General features: G+C 28.0%; 1 protein-coding gene across 1 annotated transcript in view; it reads right to left on the reverse strand.

Annotated features, from left to right (window-relative positions):
* Positions 1 to 19,917, reverse strand: part of LOC113552606 — a 33,374-nt gene extending 13,457 nt beyond the window's left edge. Inside the window, exons 1-5 of the mRNA XM_026955459.1 lie at positions 19,553 to 19,917; positions 8,525 to 9,190; positions 7,387 to 8,456; positions 7,111 to 7,298; positions 4,436 to 4,546 (exon numbers count right to left, since the gene is read on the reverse strand). Of these exons, the coding sequence (XP_026811260.1) occupies positions 4,436 to 4,546; positions 7,111 to 7,298; positions 7,387 to 8,456; positions 8,525 to 9,190; positions 19,553 to 19,561 (2,044 nt within the window). The 5' untranslated portion in view covers positions 19,562 to 19,917. The remainder of the gene's footprint in view (positions 1 to 4,435; positions 4,547 to 7,110; positions 7,299 to 7,386; positions 8,457 to 8,524; positions 9,191 to 19,552) is intronic.
* Positions 19,918 to 21,476: the final 1,559 nt, after the last annotated feature.

A 21,476-nucleotide genomic window follows, 5' to 3' on the forward strand; every position in this document is an offset into this window, starting at 1 on the left:
ATTATAGAGACGACACTGCTTTCTATTCAATTTAATTGTTGGTATATTTTTGGTAACATCAGTATCGTTGCCAAAAAATTAATATTTAAGAGCCATTTAATTATATAATAGTATATTATACATTGTTGTAAATCAAACAGAAAATAATTTTACTAGAACAAAACAGATATACATATACAAAGGATTTTAAACAAAATATATAATCTATACAATAAATCTATATAAACATTGCAAATTGCAAAAATGTATTTTTAGCAATAATCTATATTGATACGGTCTGCTGATTAGCCCAGTTCCCCGTTCGGACGAGCGAGCCCGAATTTTAGATAGTCGACCCATAACACTCTGGCAACAAGCCCGATAAATAAAACGGATTTAGTTTTTATACTTTATTCGTTTAATTACACTTGGGCGAAATCACAAAATTTAAATACAAGATTTTAGAAAATATACATACTTTTATGAAAAAGATAAAAAGCAATAAATTTAATTCGAAAACTAAGTGTGTTTATAAAGAAAAAACAACGAAACTATGCGAATTATCAAGAAAGAATCTGTTTAATAATCACACACCGGAACAGATGTATACCTTCAATCTATACATACTATGTATAACTCATTTATAAGTTTTCTTTTTCAGATATTACATGATAGCTACACAATTTCGAGTTAACAGCACTTTCGTACACAACTATAATACATTTAGTAGTACACGTATACTATTATAATAATATTTTATCTATTTTAATCTTAAACCATGATTGGTACTGCATTTATTTTGTAAGACTCGTGGATAAGAGATTATTTACTTACCCTGTTGCCGAGCTTTTCGCCTGTGTAATCGTAACGACGACCATCTCTGCAAGTGTGGCACATCCGCTTTGTCAGAAAGTACGACTGGCGGTGGTGTAGATATTACACTAGGTCGCCGATTAGATGATTTCGAACTAGAATTTCCGTGAAACAGGGCCGTCAACTTGCCCAAAGTTCCTACCATAATTGTGTGGATAATACTAATTCGATAATCAAACTGAATTTTCAATCAAACCACGTCCGGTCTCTCCCTCATCGGTTAGATCTCACGGCCATAGGAGCAAATCATATTTAAATGGATTGCGCGAACCGATTAATTTTCAAATCGCGAATTTGTCGGTTTTTTTTCTTAAGCCATTATTTGATCGAAACATTATGTACGATGGGTGCACATGTGAATTATGCATAGAATACTAGAATAAGAAAAAATACTGTTCACGTCTGAAACCACATTAGGAATCATTGACCCACGATCGTGATACACCGTTGTAATTACCTACGTCCTGGGGCTCATAATACTGCAGCAAGACCGACAATATATTATAACAGTCCATAATAAAAATCTGAATATTATATAGATAGGTGGCTATAATATAATAACGCAAAAACCTTAAAACGTTTAAAAACTTTTCGATATTACTGTTTTACATACAGGTTTTCGGTCCAGAAGTTTGTGTGAAATATTCTAAGTAGGTGAAAGCATGCGTGCATTGTATACGTTGTTTTATATAGAGAAAGGCCACTTGGTCCGGTCTACAGGTGATTTAATGAAATTTGTGACGTGTATAAGAAGTGTTATCTGTAATACGTTTTTATTATATTTACACTGTTGACGAAAGATTACAATAATTATTATACAGTCGGGTATATTAATCGAATAAATAAAAATCAACACGTTTTAAATGATAACAAATAATTTTCAATTGCACAGGAAAAGAAAAAATTGAATCTGAAATCGACCTTTAAAAAGCAAGCATCTAAATGCATAACTATTCGCGCACCCGCTGTTATATCAACGGCGAAAAGAAAACGATATAAATTACCTATACACGCATAAAAACGACATTATTAATTTTCAATTAAATTATTATTATTTTAATCTGTGATGGACGAAAACAATTTTATAGCTTTTTATCTAGAGTTCAAAGAAGTCTATATATTATTATAATTTATATTGTTATCAAAATATTTGTATTGGTTTTATTTTATACTCAATTTTTATCACTTTAAATAACTAAAAATGCATTTAGAAAATTGATATAATTATAAAATAAACATTGGATTAAAATTATATTTTATTAACACTACCTAACATTGCTATCAGTTTTAATATTGATATTAAAAAATGATAATTACATATTTCTTAATTTTAACATGGTAAAAATCTTAGAAACTTGGTAAAAAAAACTATACTATTGTATTTAACAATATGAAATATGTGGAAACGTATGCACATAATGTATTTATATCAGCACTCATTGTGTAATAAAAAAAGAGCAAGCTAGTCAATAAGGTCAATGAATTCCTAAGTTTCTGACGGAAATCTATCTATTGAAATTTTACCTTACCGGCAAGTAATCCATGAATGTAGAATATTATTAAACATCAATTTGCACTAGAACTGCATAAATACGAATCTGAACAAGACGGCGATGTTATTGATAACACACCGGTACACGTATACGCGGACGAGCTCTCACGAAAACCGGCCGATTAAAACTAATAGCAGTGGCATCTCGAAGAGAACTTCCGCTACGGGCCGGCTTCGCTATAGTACCCGACCTTCGAATGCTGAACTGTCGTTGGCAACCATTCCAGTCACCCACACAGTGATGGCTAAAATTTTTTTGTTTACTATATTATAATTTTGACCCATACGATTCGCATTAAACGTTACGACTAACAAACAAACGTGCGTACATGTCGACCGCGTAAGAAACACAATCGAATTGCCGCCATATCGATATTGTACAATGGTTACTAATTATAATGATTAATGATGTACCTACGCATTATATACCTGGGCTTACGTCCGAAATAATTACAACATAAACGGGTAACGCGCACGTGTTTCGGCGTCACGATGAATGACTCCCACAGACCTCCACTACTTTTATGAACACAAACAGTCCATCCCACCTAAGATCACGCCACGTGACTACGTTGAAAAATCTATCAACTGATCTACACATCAATATAATGTCATCTCGTTTGTCACTAAAAAACACGATAAAATAAACATAATCTATATTATGCCCCCATAAAAATATGTTCAAACATAATAAAGCAAGCCGATACAAATAGTGTAACTGTATATAAGTATATATATTGTATGTATTAAGTATTATAAGAACTATAATAATAATTGATAATAAAACAACAAATATATTTACCCAACTTAGAAATGTAATAAATGCAATGTCTAAAACTCTACATCTTTGATTAAACTATTGGTAATGACGATGATGTTATTTAATTGAATGCGAAACTAGGTAGATACCAACAGTTTAAGCATTCATTTGATCAAATTAATTTTCAGTAAAAATACCCGAGTACCCCATACGGTATGATATTGATATACCTTTAGTTTATACTACAATGTCGTACATTATTATATTTGACATAATAGAAATAATAAACATATATTTTAAAGAATTGATATAAAATTAAGAATTTTAACTAAAAAAAAATATCAAGCATTAGTGTTAAAATAAACCAGAAGATCTATTAAATAATAATTCCAACACGAAAAAGACAACATCAAAGAGGTATAGAATTACACGCGGTATATGTACGTAGATATATCAGAAAACTGGGCTTCCGCAAGTAAAACTAGTTCTCGACATTGATTTTCATTGGTTCAACGCGCTCATTGGCATCGTGTATTCTAAAATTGTAGTAGTTTTTTATGGTTAAAAATAATTGCAAGTTGTTGTTTTTAATCGCGAAATGTATAAAGAGAAAAATAACATACATTGCAGTCTACATATCATTGATCTACTAATTTCATTCTGTATATAATGATTTTTGTATTCATAAAATATCTAAAATATCCAATAACTACGAAAATATGTACAGGTTGATATATCACGTGGCTTTCTCGAATAGTTACAATTTTCAGATGCATAATATAATCTGGGGCGTGTTAAAAGGAGGGGCACATTGAGCCTGTGCCCCCCCCCCATTCACTGTATTTTATACTTTTTTCTATTATTTATAAGATATTTTACAACTCTACGCCCCATGTACGCAAAATTGAATTTTTTGTTTATGCCTCTCCCCCCCCCCCCATAAGACATTTCTAAATACACCCCTGAATATAATATAACATCTAATAAAAATACAACACATACAACTTGGGTTATATTATACATGAAAAATCGTTTAAGCTATTAAATAAATATTAATAAATGATAATGAAACAACTATATATATATATGTATAAAAATATTTTAATTATTATTAAAAATAAATTAATTTATTAGTTTATACACGCTTATTAATTATGAATGAAGTTAGGGACGTTTGCATTTTTAATAAAAATGTAATAATATTTAATCAACACACACGCGCATACGCGATATATTTAAAAAAAAAATTGAAAGTTTTTAAAAATATATACCTGAGTTTAATCTTCGGTTTTGAGGAGTTGCTTTAGAAGACGTAGTCAAATGTTTGCGCACCGATGGTACCACGACATTTACTGACGGCGAACGGAGATTAAAATTTTTATCTGTAAAAAAACAATACGCATCATAAATCATTTATTAAAAACTCTTCAAGAATAAATATAATTAAGTCAATCAAAACTAACCTAAACATAAATCTTCAAAATAATGGTGACCATAATTTCCAATTAAAAGAGTTTTCACTCGGTTGAAAATACTAAAGATACCTTGCAGTATGCGTATCATCTTAAAGACTACCAATTAAATAAAAATGTATTAGAAGAATAAGATATATTTTCGCTCTAGTTGGCCTCGGTTTCCTTATAAAATGAACATATTTCCACTACTTATACTATAGTTTCCTAACACGGATAGACGAGATTGCGTCTTCATTAAACACTGGCGAATGGCGATTAAATAGTTCTAATAAAATATGATAGGTATAGGTGAAAAAACGGAAACTAAAAACATTTTCTTTTAAGTAAAACATGATAAATGAAAACCTCATTTTACTTTCTAATGCAGTGTTGCATAAGGTTCACTGTAGCTCTGTAGTGGAAATAGTAGAATTTTCTTATTAAAAGGAAATAGTGATAATATATTAACTATTAATAACACTACGGAAAAATAATTACCTAAAAGTTGACCAAAAAACACAATATTGTAAATAATTAAATTCAAAAACGTTCAGAAAACCGTATTTTTAAATACAACAAACACAAAAAGGCAAATCAATTGTATATACATTATTATTTCATCAAAACATCTTCAATATAAATACCGAAGTATAAATATTTTTTAATTCAATTTTGTTCGGTGTTAGGATATTATCGGTCAAACAACTATATTATAATATAAGTATAATTTACAATAACAACTTCAACTTCATGGAATACAAAAATATTTCACGAAATGGCCACACCAATTTGACATCTTGTAATTATTTTACTTAGCGAAATATAACATTTACTATACAGTAATTATATAGACTATTTTTTAGATATACAAAAATGTCATGATAGAGGGGGGAGTACGACACCCAAATCCCCCCTTCCCCGTAATTACGTAACTGGTCTTATTACATGTGATTTTCGTCTTGTATGATTAAATGCAATTAAAATAATGTATTGTATTTAAGTATTATAAATTATTTTGTAAATATTACCTAACATTAATTTTAAGCCATTCCAAAACTGACAAAAATTAAAGAGGAAAAATATGTATTCTAAAAGTATTCAAATATATATTCTGAATACCTTAATTTACTCAAATTCAAATACAAAATAAATTATTTTTTCCAAGATTGACAATTTGTAATACAATTTATGAAAATTATACGATTCTCGTTCACGATTAAAACATTTTATATATTTATTTATTTATTCCATTGTAAACAAATTAAATGAAGTATACGAGTAATATTAATAAAAAAACATTTTGTAGTGAACATTAATTTGCACTATATTCAAATGATACTACAATTAGCTAATCAAAGTATAATAAGTTGCCTATATTATGGGCGTAATGCTGTGTCTAATTATTTTAATAAGCTAATATTTTTATGTCGCTTTTTAGTATAATTTTCTATTCATCCATATATTTTATCAGTAATGAGGATTACAAGATCCTTCTTTTCTCTTTTATTTTTATTTTCATATTTTAAATATTATAATTCATTATTTTATTCCCATCAAAATGTTATAGTCAGCAGTCGGTATAGAAAAAAAATATACAAGTAATACAAGATTTAACACAAAAACACGATTGCTATTATTTATTATAAAATATAACTATATAGACAACTAACTATTATCATAACATAAATTAATACTTTGATTGTTGTAATTTTTCATTTTAAAATAAATTTTATCATAAATTATATTTGTTTTTACACTCTTATTATTTTAACAGATATAATATTTGTATAGTTACCTAATTAACATATTTATTTTTAAGCCATTATTTATCATGAATATTAATTATTTAATGTATTACAGTAATATTATGTATTTGTATATGTTTAAATAAAAATAATTTAAAAAAAAATTTATTTTTGAAAAAATTATTTTGCTACTGTTAATATATTTAGTAATTTCTATAATAAGATTATAATAAACGCGTAAATGTTATTAAAACCATTACACTAATCATTTTTTTATAAGACCAAATTCATTATTATATTAATAATTAACTATTTTTCTGCAATATAAATAATTTAAATTCCATTAACTAAATATAATTAAATTATTGCTTTTAATAATAAGAAATAATAAGACCTACCATGTTTATAAATCTATTAAATAAGTTTAAAAATTATTTAAATAAGACAAATTTTAATTTTTAAAAGTTATTTCATTCTACACTTATTTTTCTTCAAAAGTTTAAAATATAAATATTTTAAACTTAATAAAGAATGATACAAAACAAACCGATAAATATAATACTTTTATTCCAAACTTTTAAAAATATATGGATATATAAATGTATATTATACATTTTTTTTTACTGATAATAAAAAAAATTATAACACAGTTAATTAATTATATTTATCAGTTATTTCTGTAAAACACTGTATATTATATTAATACATATATTTTTTATCATTTAATTTATAATATGTATTACTTACTGGCTAAAGAAGGATGTGATGTTGCTTGTTTCAATGTAATTTTGGTTTCTCCACTAAGATCACTAAAAGAACTATCTCTAGAGCTGTTTTGAGAGCTCTTAGGAATACATCTTTGCCTAGAAGAATTAGGTTTTAGGTCTGACATTGGTAAATTAGATTCTGATCCACCACGAGCTCTAGTTCTGCGACTAAAAATGTAATTAAATATTATGTTAATTGATTAATAATTATCAAATATTATATAGGTAGGTGGTAGGTCATTATACAACTAAATACCTTTTGGCTTTCAAAGGTGTATTTTCTCTATGAGATCTGACAGGTAATGGGTCACTATTTGTAGGAGATTCTTTTAACCTGTTAGTATAAGGTATTGTCAATGGATTAATAGAATTAATCTTGCTTTTGACATCCTTCAATCGATTGATACGGCTCTTCTGATCAGTTTTACTTTTTTCTATCTTATTCATTACAGCGTCCCAACGACCTGCTGGTTTTCTAGTTCTTGGAGCTCTGTTTTCCTGATCTTGTCGTACCTCCAAGGTTTTAGGTTTTACTGGTGTTGGTCGTTTGTAACGTTTACTAGCAGGACTTGATGCATCTTCTGTACATTCCGGTATCGTTGAACTAGATGGTTGATCTATTGCAACTGTATGAATTTGTTGACTATTAACAGATGAGGGAGAAGTTGAATTATTTGAAGAAACTGGTTCTGAACTGTCTTTAAGTACAGGTGGCTCCTCAAATATTCTATCAAAATCAGAATAAACACCACTTGAGTCCATTTCCTCAATAGTGGGGCCAGGGTTGTTGTGATTATCTGGTTGTGTTTCAGGTTTAATATTATCTCCCCTAGAGTATAATGTACCATCAATAACTATAGCTTTACGATGACAATGATCTTCTGCTTCACTCTCAGTAAAAAAATCTGAATCTGTCATTGGTTCGGTTGGTCCAAGTCGTTTAACCGTAGCTCCACGACTAGTAGGACGACTAGTTTCACAATCACCTTGATAACCAGTATCAAGACTACTAACACTGGTTATACTTGTAACAACTGTGTTTATTGTAGGAATATTAGGGACTGGAACTACAGCCGTTGTTGTTTTTGACGAAAAATCATCCATGGGCAAATCTTCTAATGATGGAGTTCGATCTATTGTAAAATTATCGTAAAAAACATGTCCAAAAGAAACAGTTGAGCGTTTTGGATAGGCACTTGCACTATCATGTTCAGACACTGTATGATTAGAGGGGTCTGAAGACAGAACTGGAGAAACTAAATCGTCATCTTTAGGCATAGAAATTGTTTCTAAATCATTCATTGTTACATCCCCATCAGAAATACACTGAAACATAATAACAAATAATTAGTAACATAAAGTTTTTGAATAACTATTAAAATTAATATACATACTTCTGTTAATTGATGAGGTGACATTTTAAAAAGAAGACCTGGAACTTCATAATTTGCTTCATCGCCTCTAAATTCAACCATTTGATCTGGTGACAATATTCCTAGACTATCAGTGCATTCAAATGGAAATTCTGTTTTAAGAATATCTAAATCCCAATTTTCCAAAGTAGATGTACAGCCATCATCAGACATGAGTTCAGCTTCTGTCTTGTCATCAACAACATTTTGACACTCGGATATACGTACCAAGTGTGCCAAGACAAACAATGCACATTGATCACGACAAGAAAAATATCTTACTCCGCATATAGATCCATCACAAACTCCGTGTCCACTATCAACTTCTACTCCACACCAATCACCAGGACCCAACACAGTTTTACCAAAATACCTAAGAATGCCGGTTTTTGAATGTCTAGTTAATTCAACATAACTTCCAACATCTTTTTCAGACACTGTGGTACGACTAGTTGATTTAAAAAGTGATGATGGGCGAGTTGGTGGATGCACTTTATTTTCAGTATTGCTAAAAAGTCCAAACAGCATTGATGGAGACGAAGTTCGATAGGAACCATCAAGATGTGAACGGACTTTACTTGAAATATTAGAAAATCGAGATCTTAGTTGATTAGAATGCAGCACAGGTATCTTGCTTTCTCCTGGAGTCTAGAACATAAATAAATAAAATCATTAGTATAACAATATTAAATATGAGTAAAAAATAATATTTATAACATACATGAGTAAAATACTCAGTATATATTATAATATGTGTCTAGTGAATATTTAATATGTTTAAGCTATGTAAACTACATTTCTTGATCACTTTAAATTAGTTGTTATATTTTAAACACCCTGTTCACTATTATGTAGCTTAGTTATATTATAATAGGTATTAATTAATTAAAATATGTAAAATTCATAATTAGAACATAGAAAATTTAAAATACAAAACATCATTAATGCTTCTAATTTCCATGCAAGAACACTAAATTTACAAAATTATATATGCACACTAAAAATTCTAAATATTTTTAAAACTTTTATAAGTGTATCAAATCTTTTAAGTTCACCTGCCTATGAGTTATGACTTGGGGAATAATAATTTTTGTATTATGTGCTCAAATAATCTTGTTTATTGTTAGATTATGCTTTGAATTATTTGTTCAATAATGAACTAGAATTGAATTGTTAAGCAGGTATGATCGTTTTTATTTTTATTTTTATTTTTTTTTTTTTGTTGGATAGAATATACATATTTATATAGAGCACAGAGGAGCAAGCAGGAACTACACTGTCTGCAAACACTGTGCCTATACAAGTGAACAATCCCATTTGGTTGTTAACAGGTGCGTCACTTCCTCTACATTTTTATTTTTTACATCATAACCATGACAACTCTTTAATAATTTGATTGTCTTTTATATGAAACTAAAATTTAATAATATTATAACAAATAATTTTATTTTAACAATTAAATAAAGAATTAAATTATATCTTAAATTCACATAATAATATTAAAATATTAGACAAATGCATAATATACTTGTATAATAAAATAAATTAAAAAGTGTATCTATAATAATTTCATTAGCCAATGTCTGCAATAAATACCTACTTAAAATACTTATTTTATTTAATATTATTTTTTTTTATTACTAAAAATTACTGAAAATTATTAACATTTAATTAGTTGTCTAATATTATTTTATGATTTAAAAAATGCAAATAATTGGAAATTTAGAATTTGAAAATTACACCTAAACGTGTTGATTAAATATAAAGTACATTAATACATTTAGAACTAAACAGTTATTAGAATTATTTTAACAATTGATACTCATTAAATACAATAGTTTAAACCTAACATTTAAAGCTTTAGTTTTTGAGATTAAGTTAATATAGGTACCTTTACTGTAAAACCAAAATGTCATGAAATATTTACTTTGCCAGATTTTTAGTACCAGAAATAGATTATAGTACTAGATTATGGACATTTTAGCACTATGAAACTAATTTCTGTTTTTATAATATTATTACATGGCTAGAACCCAAAAAAATTATTGGCTACATTTTTTGCCGACCTATTTTTTCAGGGCATAGGCTTCAAAAATTGAGAGCACAATTTAAAATTACTCACAACAATTGATACCCAACAATAGGTACATAAACAACTGCCAATCCCAAATGCATATACACTAACTATATACCTACCTACTTTTATATAAACAAATTATTATTGGCCAAAGAGAAAAAGTCCATGAAGACAAAAATAGATACCATATCATAAGAAAAAACACAATTAATTTTTCTAACTTATTATGGAACATATTAGATAATATGCATATAAAAATAATTGAATATACTTTAATAACATTAAATTATGCTGATTTATTAAATCTTAAATGTATTAAGATATAATTTTTTTCAGATGATTAAAATTTAAAATTGTATTGTAAATATAGTTTAATATGTTAATAGTTATAAACGTATAACTTATAATTACATTTTTTTTTCGTGTAAACCTATATCATGAAATATTTTAATTAAAATATGAATATAATTAGATATATAAGAAATAAACCATAATATTATAATATCTTTTATTTTTAAAATAATTTTCCGTGTTAAAATGAAACATAATAACAATGTATCATCTAGTATCTAGATAGATGTATTAGAAAGTAGTACATGAACAATCCACCAAATACAAGAATCATTTATATGTACGTACAGTGTACAGAGCCTAGTTTACTTTCATTTTGTACATTTTCTAAATAATACAATTGTAAAATGAAATTGTAATCATTTTTTTTTTTTACACAGTGTAAAATATTTAAGTAGGCACATAGTTGATTATTAATTACTTTAAAATACGTTTATATAATACCTAAGTAATTAAGGTCTCCACTAATCCTCTTAATAACAACTAGGTATCAAGGTTGGTGTTTAAAACATGTTCACGAATTTCGATAGATTTATTCATTAATGATTAAGAAATAGGTTAGGTAGTGTTTGTATAGTTAATACTTATAGCTTATAAGTAATAAATATTTAAAACAATTTAAAAAAAAAAACATTTTCGAAGGACACGTAGATAGTATATTTTGTGTCCATTACATTTATTATTTAATTTTCGGAATTTACCATTTATTCACTAACTATCTCAAACATATTTTTGTTAATAATTAAATAATAGTCAATGGAATCAAATGTCTATTACGAATTTATGACTGATGTTGGTTAAAATTTTTTTATTGAGTAGGTAACTCGTTTTTAATATAAAAATGACAAACTTTTTATGACGTTGCCGATTCTAATACATAATAAGTACTTATAATGAATGAATATTATAGTTACCAATTACAAAAGGTAAATTATTTCCTTTATAATTTCACTACACTAATATGAGTATATTGATTTTTTTTTCTAATTGGTAAGATTTACATTTTTATTTGAAAATTTAGAAATAATTATTTTTATAGAATATATTATATAGGTGGATCAAAATAAATAGTATAGGTATTGTTTTGTTTTATGCTAAGTCTTTGTATTGAACACAGCTAGCCGACCCCAAACTTCCCAAGAAGACCTTGGAATGTCCCCAACAACGAACCGTGCAAGCGTAACATTATTATACATCGGCGAACCGTGATGTTTTTTTTATTAGGTATAATGGTATCTACACCATTATGTAGTAGGTATACAGCATGGTACTGACTACTGACGTACTGTAATAATGTATAATGTATATAGTTTGAACAAGCTAAGAAAAATAAAGATTAAACATCAATCACAATAGAAGCAAGTCATTTTGAACATCAAGAAACTGAGAAAGATAATCTATTGAAGTTTTCAACAGAAGTTGAGGGTAAAATAATTTTTAAATTAACATTTCTTATAAACTCGAAATACTATATTATTATTTGCTTTGAAATACCTAGCATAAGTTTTACACACTTGACAAAAAAATAATCTTCTGTAAAAACAGTTTGTTTTACACGGAAACGTGTATGAATAAGAATAGGTAATTGAAGTAAACAAACTTAAATTTTAATCATGCCAAAACATCTTATTGGTTTTTTACATAAAAAGTAAAAACATAATATGATATTTTTTATTTTCGATAATGACTTATTACAATACCTAATGATTACGTTTTATTACAAATCGCATCACACATTACACACACCGTACCTAGTCAGGTGACGCCCAATTAAAATTGAAAGGATAAAACATTATTGATGCATATCAATGGGACTAGTTTTCGAGTGAAATAAACATTGTACCTATAACACGTCATAATAATATTATATGATGTGTACGCGTATCACCTCAGGAGCTGAATAAATTAAAGCTAAATACTATAATACAATGCAAAATAATAAGTTGTAGCATTATATAAATGTCTGATATACCTGTGTAGCTGTGTGCACCATACAGTCGCAATACAGTATGGAAGTATGCCAAAATAAAAATACTAATTATCAACGTATATAACAACCATTTACACTATAACATATGGCTTTTAAAATACGGTCTAAATGTTTACAAAACCTACGCGGTTCGGGAACACAGAAATTAAATTGCATGGGTGTGAATCTCTTAAATTCATTCAAATAACATCTAAAAAAATATACAAAACTTAAAAATACATTTTGTAGCTATTATAAATTATATTAAGTAAAAAAATTAGATATTCAATTATGATACTTTCAAACAAATTTATTTCACCAAAATTTTTAGTGTCATTACCTACATATTTAATCAATATACGAATTTGCTTATAAATATGATATTTAAAATCTAAATTAACTACTTTCATAGAATACAAATAAGTATCACGATAAAAATAATAGGTATAATACAGAAAATTAAACATTAAAGAAGCAAGGCTATGATTGAGTAAATCCAATTATGGCTAAGAATCGTATTTCAAATTCGAAAATTATCTCTTCAAAGTTAATAAAATAATAATATAATACTTTTCTATAATGATACGAGTAAAGAAGGACTAAGGAGTTTTTAATTCTTATTATAAAAGCACCATCAAATTAAAAAATATATATATCTTATTTAAATATTTTATAGTACACAATTATTATTTTATGTATAAACTTTAATAAAAATTAACAACAGTTTAAAATTTATACAAATTTAAAGAAAAAATAATCTTAAACAAGTTGGACTTAATCATTTTAAACTACATTCAATAAACAACACAATATATTCTATTTATATTCAGAAAGAATCATTATACTAAATAGGCCGAATATTTTACAGTTATATTTTACAACCAAAGTCTTTGTGCATGTTCAATGAAGGAGCAAACGTCAAATAGCCTCTTTATTCATTTTATAACGCATTGAAACAATTTACTAAACAGAATGTTTTTAATGAGCTACCGACCAATTGTCATAAACTAATACACCAGAGTATATAGTTATTAATATTAATTGGTTTTAAGTTTAATTGTATTTGTTTTATGCTTTAGCCACTATATTATTTTACTAAATGTATTTATAACAATTTTACGTTTATATTGTTATTAAATATTATTTAAATAATACATTATACTTCAATATTCTATAGAATATATATAGGTCAATAGTATGCATATTGCATACATAAAATGCATAATTTGCCTTAAATCTTTTATCCTAAATATTTAAACAATTTTTTATTCAAATTTCATATTTTAATAATCGAGTTAATAATGGACAAAGCAAAGCATTAGTTTGATTATAATTGTAACAGAGTACCTACACGGCTACATGTCTTGTAAAATAATTTTACCTATACTATCTTAATGACTAAATAAATTTGTATACTCAAAAAAATGTCGAGAAAACGATAAGACGACAAAGTTTAAACTGCATAAACAATTTAACATTATATAAGTACCTATATATTATACCAAACTATTTATTGTTAATTGGCAATGTATCATAAAGCTAAGAAATATACAGAAAATATACGTTAAAAACAAATTAGTTTATACTCGTAAGTCATACTACTTGATACTTACAAATACTCAAAATAAAGAATTTTCAAATAGACACTTAAATATTTAGAAATCTAATAGGTACCGTGTTCTAAGAACTGTGATACAAAACAAAATAATTAAGTTTAAATTTGTTATTATTCTTTTGAAAATAAATAATAATTTTAATATGAATTCTAGAAAAACAGGTATCATAGTAAATAGTTGATTTTAGTAATCAAATAATAAATATTTGACTTCAGAACTTTACACCGATGAGTATTTGTAATCTATTGTAATCTTCTTTAAAGTATAATACCAATATACATTTAGTATAAGTGTGAAAATTAAATTAAATTAAAACTAACCTTTACAACAATAGATTAGTATTTTTATATGTATATAAATATATTGTAAAATTATGAACAGCTACCCTTATATCTAATGCCTAAATTAAAAAAAAAGAAAAATCATTGTTTTAGTCCATTCATTCATCGTAAAAATTTAAGAGACTTGAAACCTAAGACATCCGTATTTTTTTATTTGAATGATTTAGTCGTCATTGTTATTTGTGTTGTTTAACACTTCGTCATATTTATGTCATTTAATATTGTAGTATCTCTTATTGAAACTTATACTTTATACATTACTACTACATATTTATTGTTTAATCTGATATTCTGATTTTAAGATGTACCAACCTATTATTAAATATTTTACCGCAAAGATTTTAAGCAATGCTCCACTAAATGTTCTATTTTCAACCTATAATCTAAGTATTTATGATAACTAATTACTAATTATTATTAAATTTAGCACAACGAAAAGCCGAAATTATAATATGCACCTACGAAGTTTTTACATAGATTGTTTACTTTGAATTCAATGAACAAATAAAAAATGTAATTTATATCTATACAAATTTAAAATAGTAACAAGTATAATATTTACAACTAAACTATTTAAATTGGCTTAACATATTAAAGCTGTTAATTATGTCAATCTTAAATATTCATTTAAATACTGTCAAGAGTTATTTAGTTTGTATAGTTGTATACTAATACTAATCCTTAATATTATTAAAATAATAATAATAACATAATTATTACATTATTTATCAAATAAGATGTGACTCAATAACAAATAACTCAATTCTATGAACAAAACATTGAGGCAAATATAAATTAATAGCCTGTATTATAAATTCAACTACCAATGAGTATCGTGATGACAATTGGAAATACAATTTTAATTGTTACGTACACAGTATACTGTTACTGAGGGATTTTTTTTTTTAACAAGAAATAGTTGAAATCCTACACAAATATTTCAATAATTAAGTATATTTTAAAATACAAAATCGAAAAATTAAAGTTAAAGTTTCAGTGTTTTACGCAGGTAATAATTCACGTCTTAGACTTATAGGACGCTTAAAATGTATCACTTTTTTAATCATTTTGCGCTACCTTTATTTTTCAATTAGGTATTATAGTTTAATTAAAAATAATAAGTTTGTTTAATCTACAATCCACAAGTAAAATACGAACATTATAATAATACATTAATATTTGTTTTAAATATATATAATATGAAATTATAAATGTAAACATTTAACGGCTTCACCTTTATCTAAAATATGAAATTTAAATTAATCAAGAACACAGATAAAAAAATGTATTCAATTCCAGCCCGGCTTATCTGAATAAAATTCAAGTAAGTACTAAATTGGCATAATATAGTTCAGGTGAATGTAAATTAAAATGATTACACAGTTAATTCAGAGAATGTAATTAATAATATAGAACACAACTCAAGGTATATTATTAAACATTATACAATATATAATAGCATATATTATTAAAATTATCTTTAAGGTTAACTAAAAAAAAAAATCAATAATTTTGTAATATGCATAATACTTGACTAAAGTAGTAAAGTATACCTAATTAATTTGTTATTTGTTATACTTTAAAAAAATATCTATTAATTTGAATTGATTACACCTTTCAAATATGTTTGAAAAAAATATTAATATAAAAACTAATGATTTGAGAAACTTTTTACAACGAGTGAATAAAATATCTACTGTTAATATAATAGTATTACCCATATAATATTATATTTAATAGGGATAAAATTCTTATGAATTGACTGTGAAAACAATTTTTAAATTTGAAATATACACGTATAAGTTGATCAACAGCAGAAGTAGTAAACCATTGTATTTTGAAAAACGATTTTAGATTGACCAACTATATTATAATCATAAAGGATAATTTTAGATCCTGAATTTGAATAAAAAAAATAATAATACGTAAACAATTCAGAAATAATACAACTATCAATTCAATTGATCTCGAGTCTGCAAAAATAATTACTTGTATTAAAATTAGTATCGTGTGAAATATTAAATTAAAATATATAATAAACTAGTTTTAAGAATATTACGTAAAATATATAGTAAATACGTTTTATTTATAAATGTATAAATAAGTAATTACAGGCATAATTATTGAAGTAATTGTACCTAATCAACATTACAATAAGATAAAATAATAAAATAACTTAAGTAACTTAATTTGAGTTTTCAAATAAAAAGAAAAATTACATTTTATAAAACTGAATATTAATTATATTAGCTTAACATATTTTCAACTTAAATTATATTAATTTAATGAAAAAAGATTTAAGGTAACTATTTTTTAAAGGGTTAACAATGCAACGTTTTTACCAACCTATTTATATTAAGTAATAGCTTAAAAGTAAGCTACTATCTACATTATTACCTCGATTATTGCATATTTGTATCAGTATAATGTACCTATCATATCGAAGACTTGTTGCATGGTCCAAGATCGCATAACTTTTTACAATACTTATTCATACTTATTATTAATATAAATCAATTCAGTTAATGTAATTATTTCTTATATTGCAATTAATAATGAATACGCAATTTTTTATTAATAATAGGTATATATATTCATTGAAATACCGAAATACCTAATAATAATATAATGATAATTCAAGTAATAAAAAAATAAATAAATAAGTGAACATAAAAATTTAAATAGGTATACTACCTAATGATGTATTTATTATTCAACATAATATATAATATTATGTTAGAAATCGATTAAATCTTGTAGACTAGTTACGTGATAATTACGTGAGATCTCACTTACCTATTAGTATCAACATTCAACACCACCAACATCCAACATAAAATATAGGTCTATACTTATACATCAAGAAGTGTAAATAGAGCAAAAAAATAATAAAAATATATAAACCTTTTCAGTATTTGCATGTTTTATACGACTCAAAAATTATTTATATCTAATTTATTATCTTTAACCATAATATACATAAATATTACATATTATTTATACTGCCTATTAGGTTAGAAAATTGTTAAAAATTAGTAACCTAACGTAAAGCAACGATTTTCATTACTTCCAAAAGCCTTAACATATTTTAAACAAAAAACAGGCACCTATAGAAATTTTTGTAGCATCATAGGAACCTAGATGCCCTAAATAGGAATAATACCTACTACAAACTGTCAATTCGCAAACGCAGATATTCAAACATCGAGGATTCACCTGAGTAAATAAATAGGGTATACCGTAACGTTTGAACGCTTTGAACTGTTGGTTTTGTGTTACAGGTAAACACATACTCGTGTATAGATTATAATGATGTGATAATATAAAACACATACGTGCTGTTCAAAATTTTAAAATAGGTCGTTTCAATGGTAAACATGAATATTAACCAAGTATATTATACTCATACCACTATTATAGCTTTATAATATATTAGTACGTTATGCAATTATAGACGATGGCACAGACTACAAGCCGTATATCATTCTATTATTATTATTATTATTATTATTATTATTACGAGTACCAGAGTACCTATTGACAATTAGTATCACGTTAAAAAAACGTACTATATTATGTCTATGTGTGACAATCATACTGTTGGATATCTCTACGCCCATTATACAACAGTACGTATTATTATTATTATCATCGTTCGTAAATTATATATTGGGAAATGGCTGGTTGGGCGAGCTCCTACCAAGGTTATCATCGCCGACAAAAACACGATTCACACAATATATCCGATAAAATTGGCAAAATTTAGATTCCAGTATAGAAAAACCGAAACGAACCGTTTTGTTTCAAATGTTTCGATAAGACGTAGAGCGGCATCATAGAGACCTAGAATGCGATCGGGAATTATATTTTTACACCGCAATTGATGTTTTTTGATCCGTATTGACATTCGATAATAGCCACCATCCGCGTACTCATATTTACGTTATCAATTATTAATAATAATATTATAATGTTATTATCGTCCGCCCGATTCCGCAAATCCGTACATTACAACGATCTATAGGTAACACCAACAGTAATAATAGCTTCGTCGAACAAATGCAGCACGCGGGTCGAACCATCGTCCGCAGAAAACGCTTATTTCCTAGAACCGCGCGAAAAATCCACAGCGTTCCTGTTCCAGTGGTGAGGCGCCTCCACCGGGAGTTACACTCCACACAACAGCCACTAGACGAGCTACTCGAACACTCGAAGGCACTTTCGCACGGGCCGGCACCACCGCCGCCGCCGCCGCCACAACGAATTCATACGCGCGGAAAACCGCACGCGGACGGCGGACACCTGACCCGAATATTATGTAAAAATAGACGACAGCACGTCGTGCATATACCTACTGAAATTACACGATTTTGTCGTCATCGTCGTTGTCCGATACGCGCGAGAAACGATAACAATACACGTAATGTTATGATTATTATGTGTCGAGACAATCGTTCGTTATTTTATACGTTTATTATCATAATGGGTATTATATTTTGTCACGGCGTCGCGTTGTAAGTCGGACGCGATTTCCGAAAACAATGGGACGGACGGACGCAATTGTTGTGCTATTATTTTGTGTCTTCCCCCCCCCTCCCGTAAAACCAATTTTTATCGCAACTAATATTATTATTTATTGTTCTTCAGTTTTCTTACCTTGGCCATTTCGCCGAGACTGTGTGGCGCGGCGATTGTACGCGAACTACGACGACTGCTGCAGGTGTCTCCGCTGCGGGTTACCGCGTTGGAAAACGGTGAAAATCGCGCACATACAAAAAAAATCCTGTAAACGACGAAACGGAAAGGAAAAACAAAATAATCAGATATCTTAGAAAATATCGTCCAAATATACGGCGACCAGCGAGCCGCAAGAAATGTTTTATTACAACTTCGGAACAACAAAAAACAAAATCCGCAAACGGGATAGTGGGGAGGGTGTTTTGCGTTAGTTGTTCGGCGGAGGCAGCAGCGGCGGCGGCGGCGGCGACGGATCACACGACGACAATTGACGCTGACACGGACGGCGGTGGACTGAGGGCGGTCGCGTCGTGCCGCGTCCGTCGTAGTCGTCGCAGGAGTGACCGGCAGCGGGGTGGGGCGGGTCGGCGGCGGCGCGCTCGTTCGGCGATCAATACAACGGCGGCGGCGATGTTAGCGCGCGCCGAGCGTGTGCGTCTATATACCTTTACGTATTGTTATTATTATAGGATAACATTATTTTTCCCGTTTTTCGCGCAACTCTTCCCGCCAATATAATAGTAATAATAATGATCGTCATAGATCGCGCCCCGAACACAATCTGGACTCAGCGCTCCGGACGGACAACAACCGGTAGCCGGCAGAACCTTTTTTTTTTTTTCCCGGTTCACGTCTTAAACCTTTCCTAGAGACGGACGCAATTCGCGTACCTTACGTACCCTATAATACGTATAAATAGTATAATATATTATAATTTATAACTGATCGAGTTGACAAGACGTACTCCGTCAAAGTTGCAGGGCACAGTATATTATTATGGATTATAGACTATATAGTACGATACCGCCGTAGGAGCGTAGGACACACCGGGACATCGTATGTTCATATTGTCATTGATTGTAATCATTGATATTATTTATTTATTCTAACAATTCCTCCGTACTTCGATTGTTGTCGTCTCGTCGTGCGCCGATCCGATTGCGATTCACGAGTTATTTACGAGTGTCGGAGTGTTACGAACACCGCGATAACTATACGTCATACGTGTTATTATAAATAGGCATTAAGCTCGGTAATTTTGTTCGATCTTTATGCGATTCCAGTCAATCGTTATTTTACGATTAAATTTCTTCGCACGTTAAGGTACTATTATAGGCACACCGGTAGCGAATAGCTTTACATAATAGCCTTTAGGAGGTACCTCTACAGTACGTATTACAATGGCGTACGGGTGGTTATGCAAACGACGACATCGCATTTTGTTGTGTGTATATATATAATATATATTACTATGGAAAAACGCTGGAGAAATCGAAAACAATTAAACAAAAAAAAATCACTACTTTTCACATAATCGGGTATTATTATTACATACGCCACGCGTAAGGTGTCCTTCATGCCGATCAATTATTGCCAACAAATACGTGTATAATATAATATCATATTATAGGTAGGTTATGTACAATAAATAATAATAGTGGGGTAAATGCCTATAGCATATATCTCCATACGAATATATTATATATATAATAAATTATTTAGTTTTTATTTTCTCCTCAGCGTATTATTATTTATTAGCCAATAGTCTAGGTACTATGTATACTACGTGTGTGATGATAATATTGCGTCGTTTATTCCATTGCGGTTAACTTAAAATATTACAATAGCCTTATTTGCACGAAAAGCAATCCTGTATTCTATAGAGAGGAATAATATCTTGTTATTTTGTTTTTTAAATATCATTATTTTATTTTACTATATACGATATTTTTTGAAGCATTATGTCTGTTATTATGATTAAAATTGTTTCAAAAGTTTTACACAATCAAATCTATAAATTATAAAATTGATGTGAGTGGTTTGGGAATTCAATTATTTTTAT

This window comes from Rhopalosiphum maidis, chromosome 2, assembly GCF_003676215.2.
Source record: "Rhopalosiphum maidis isolate BTI-1 chromosome 2, ASM367621v3, whole genome shotgun sequence".
Taxonomy (NCBI): domain Eukaryota; kingdom Metazoa; phylum Arthropoda; class Insecta; order Hemiptera; family Aphididae; genus Rhopalosiphum; species Rhopalosiphum maidis.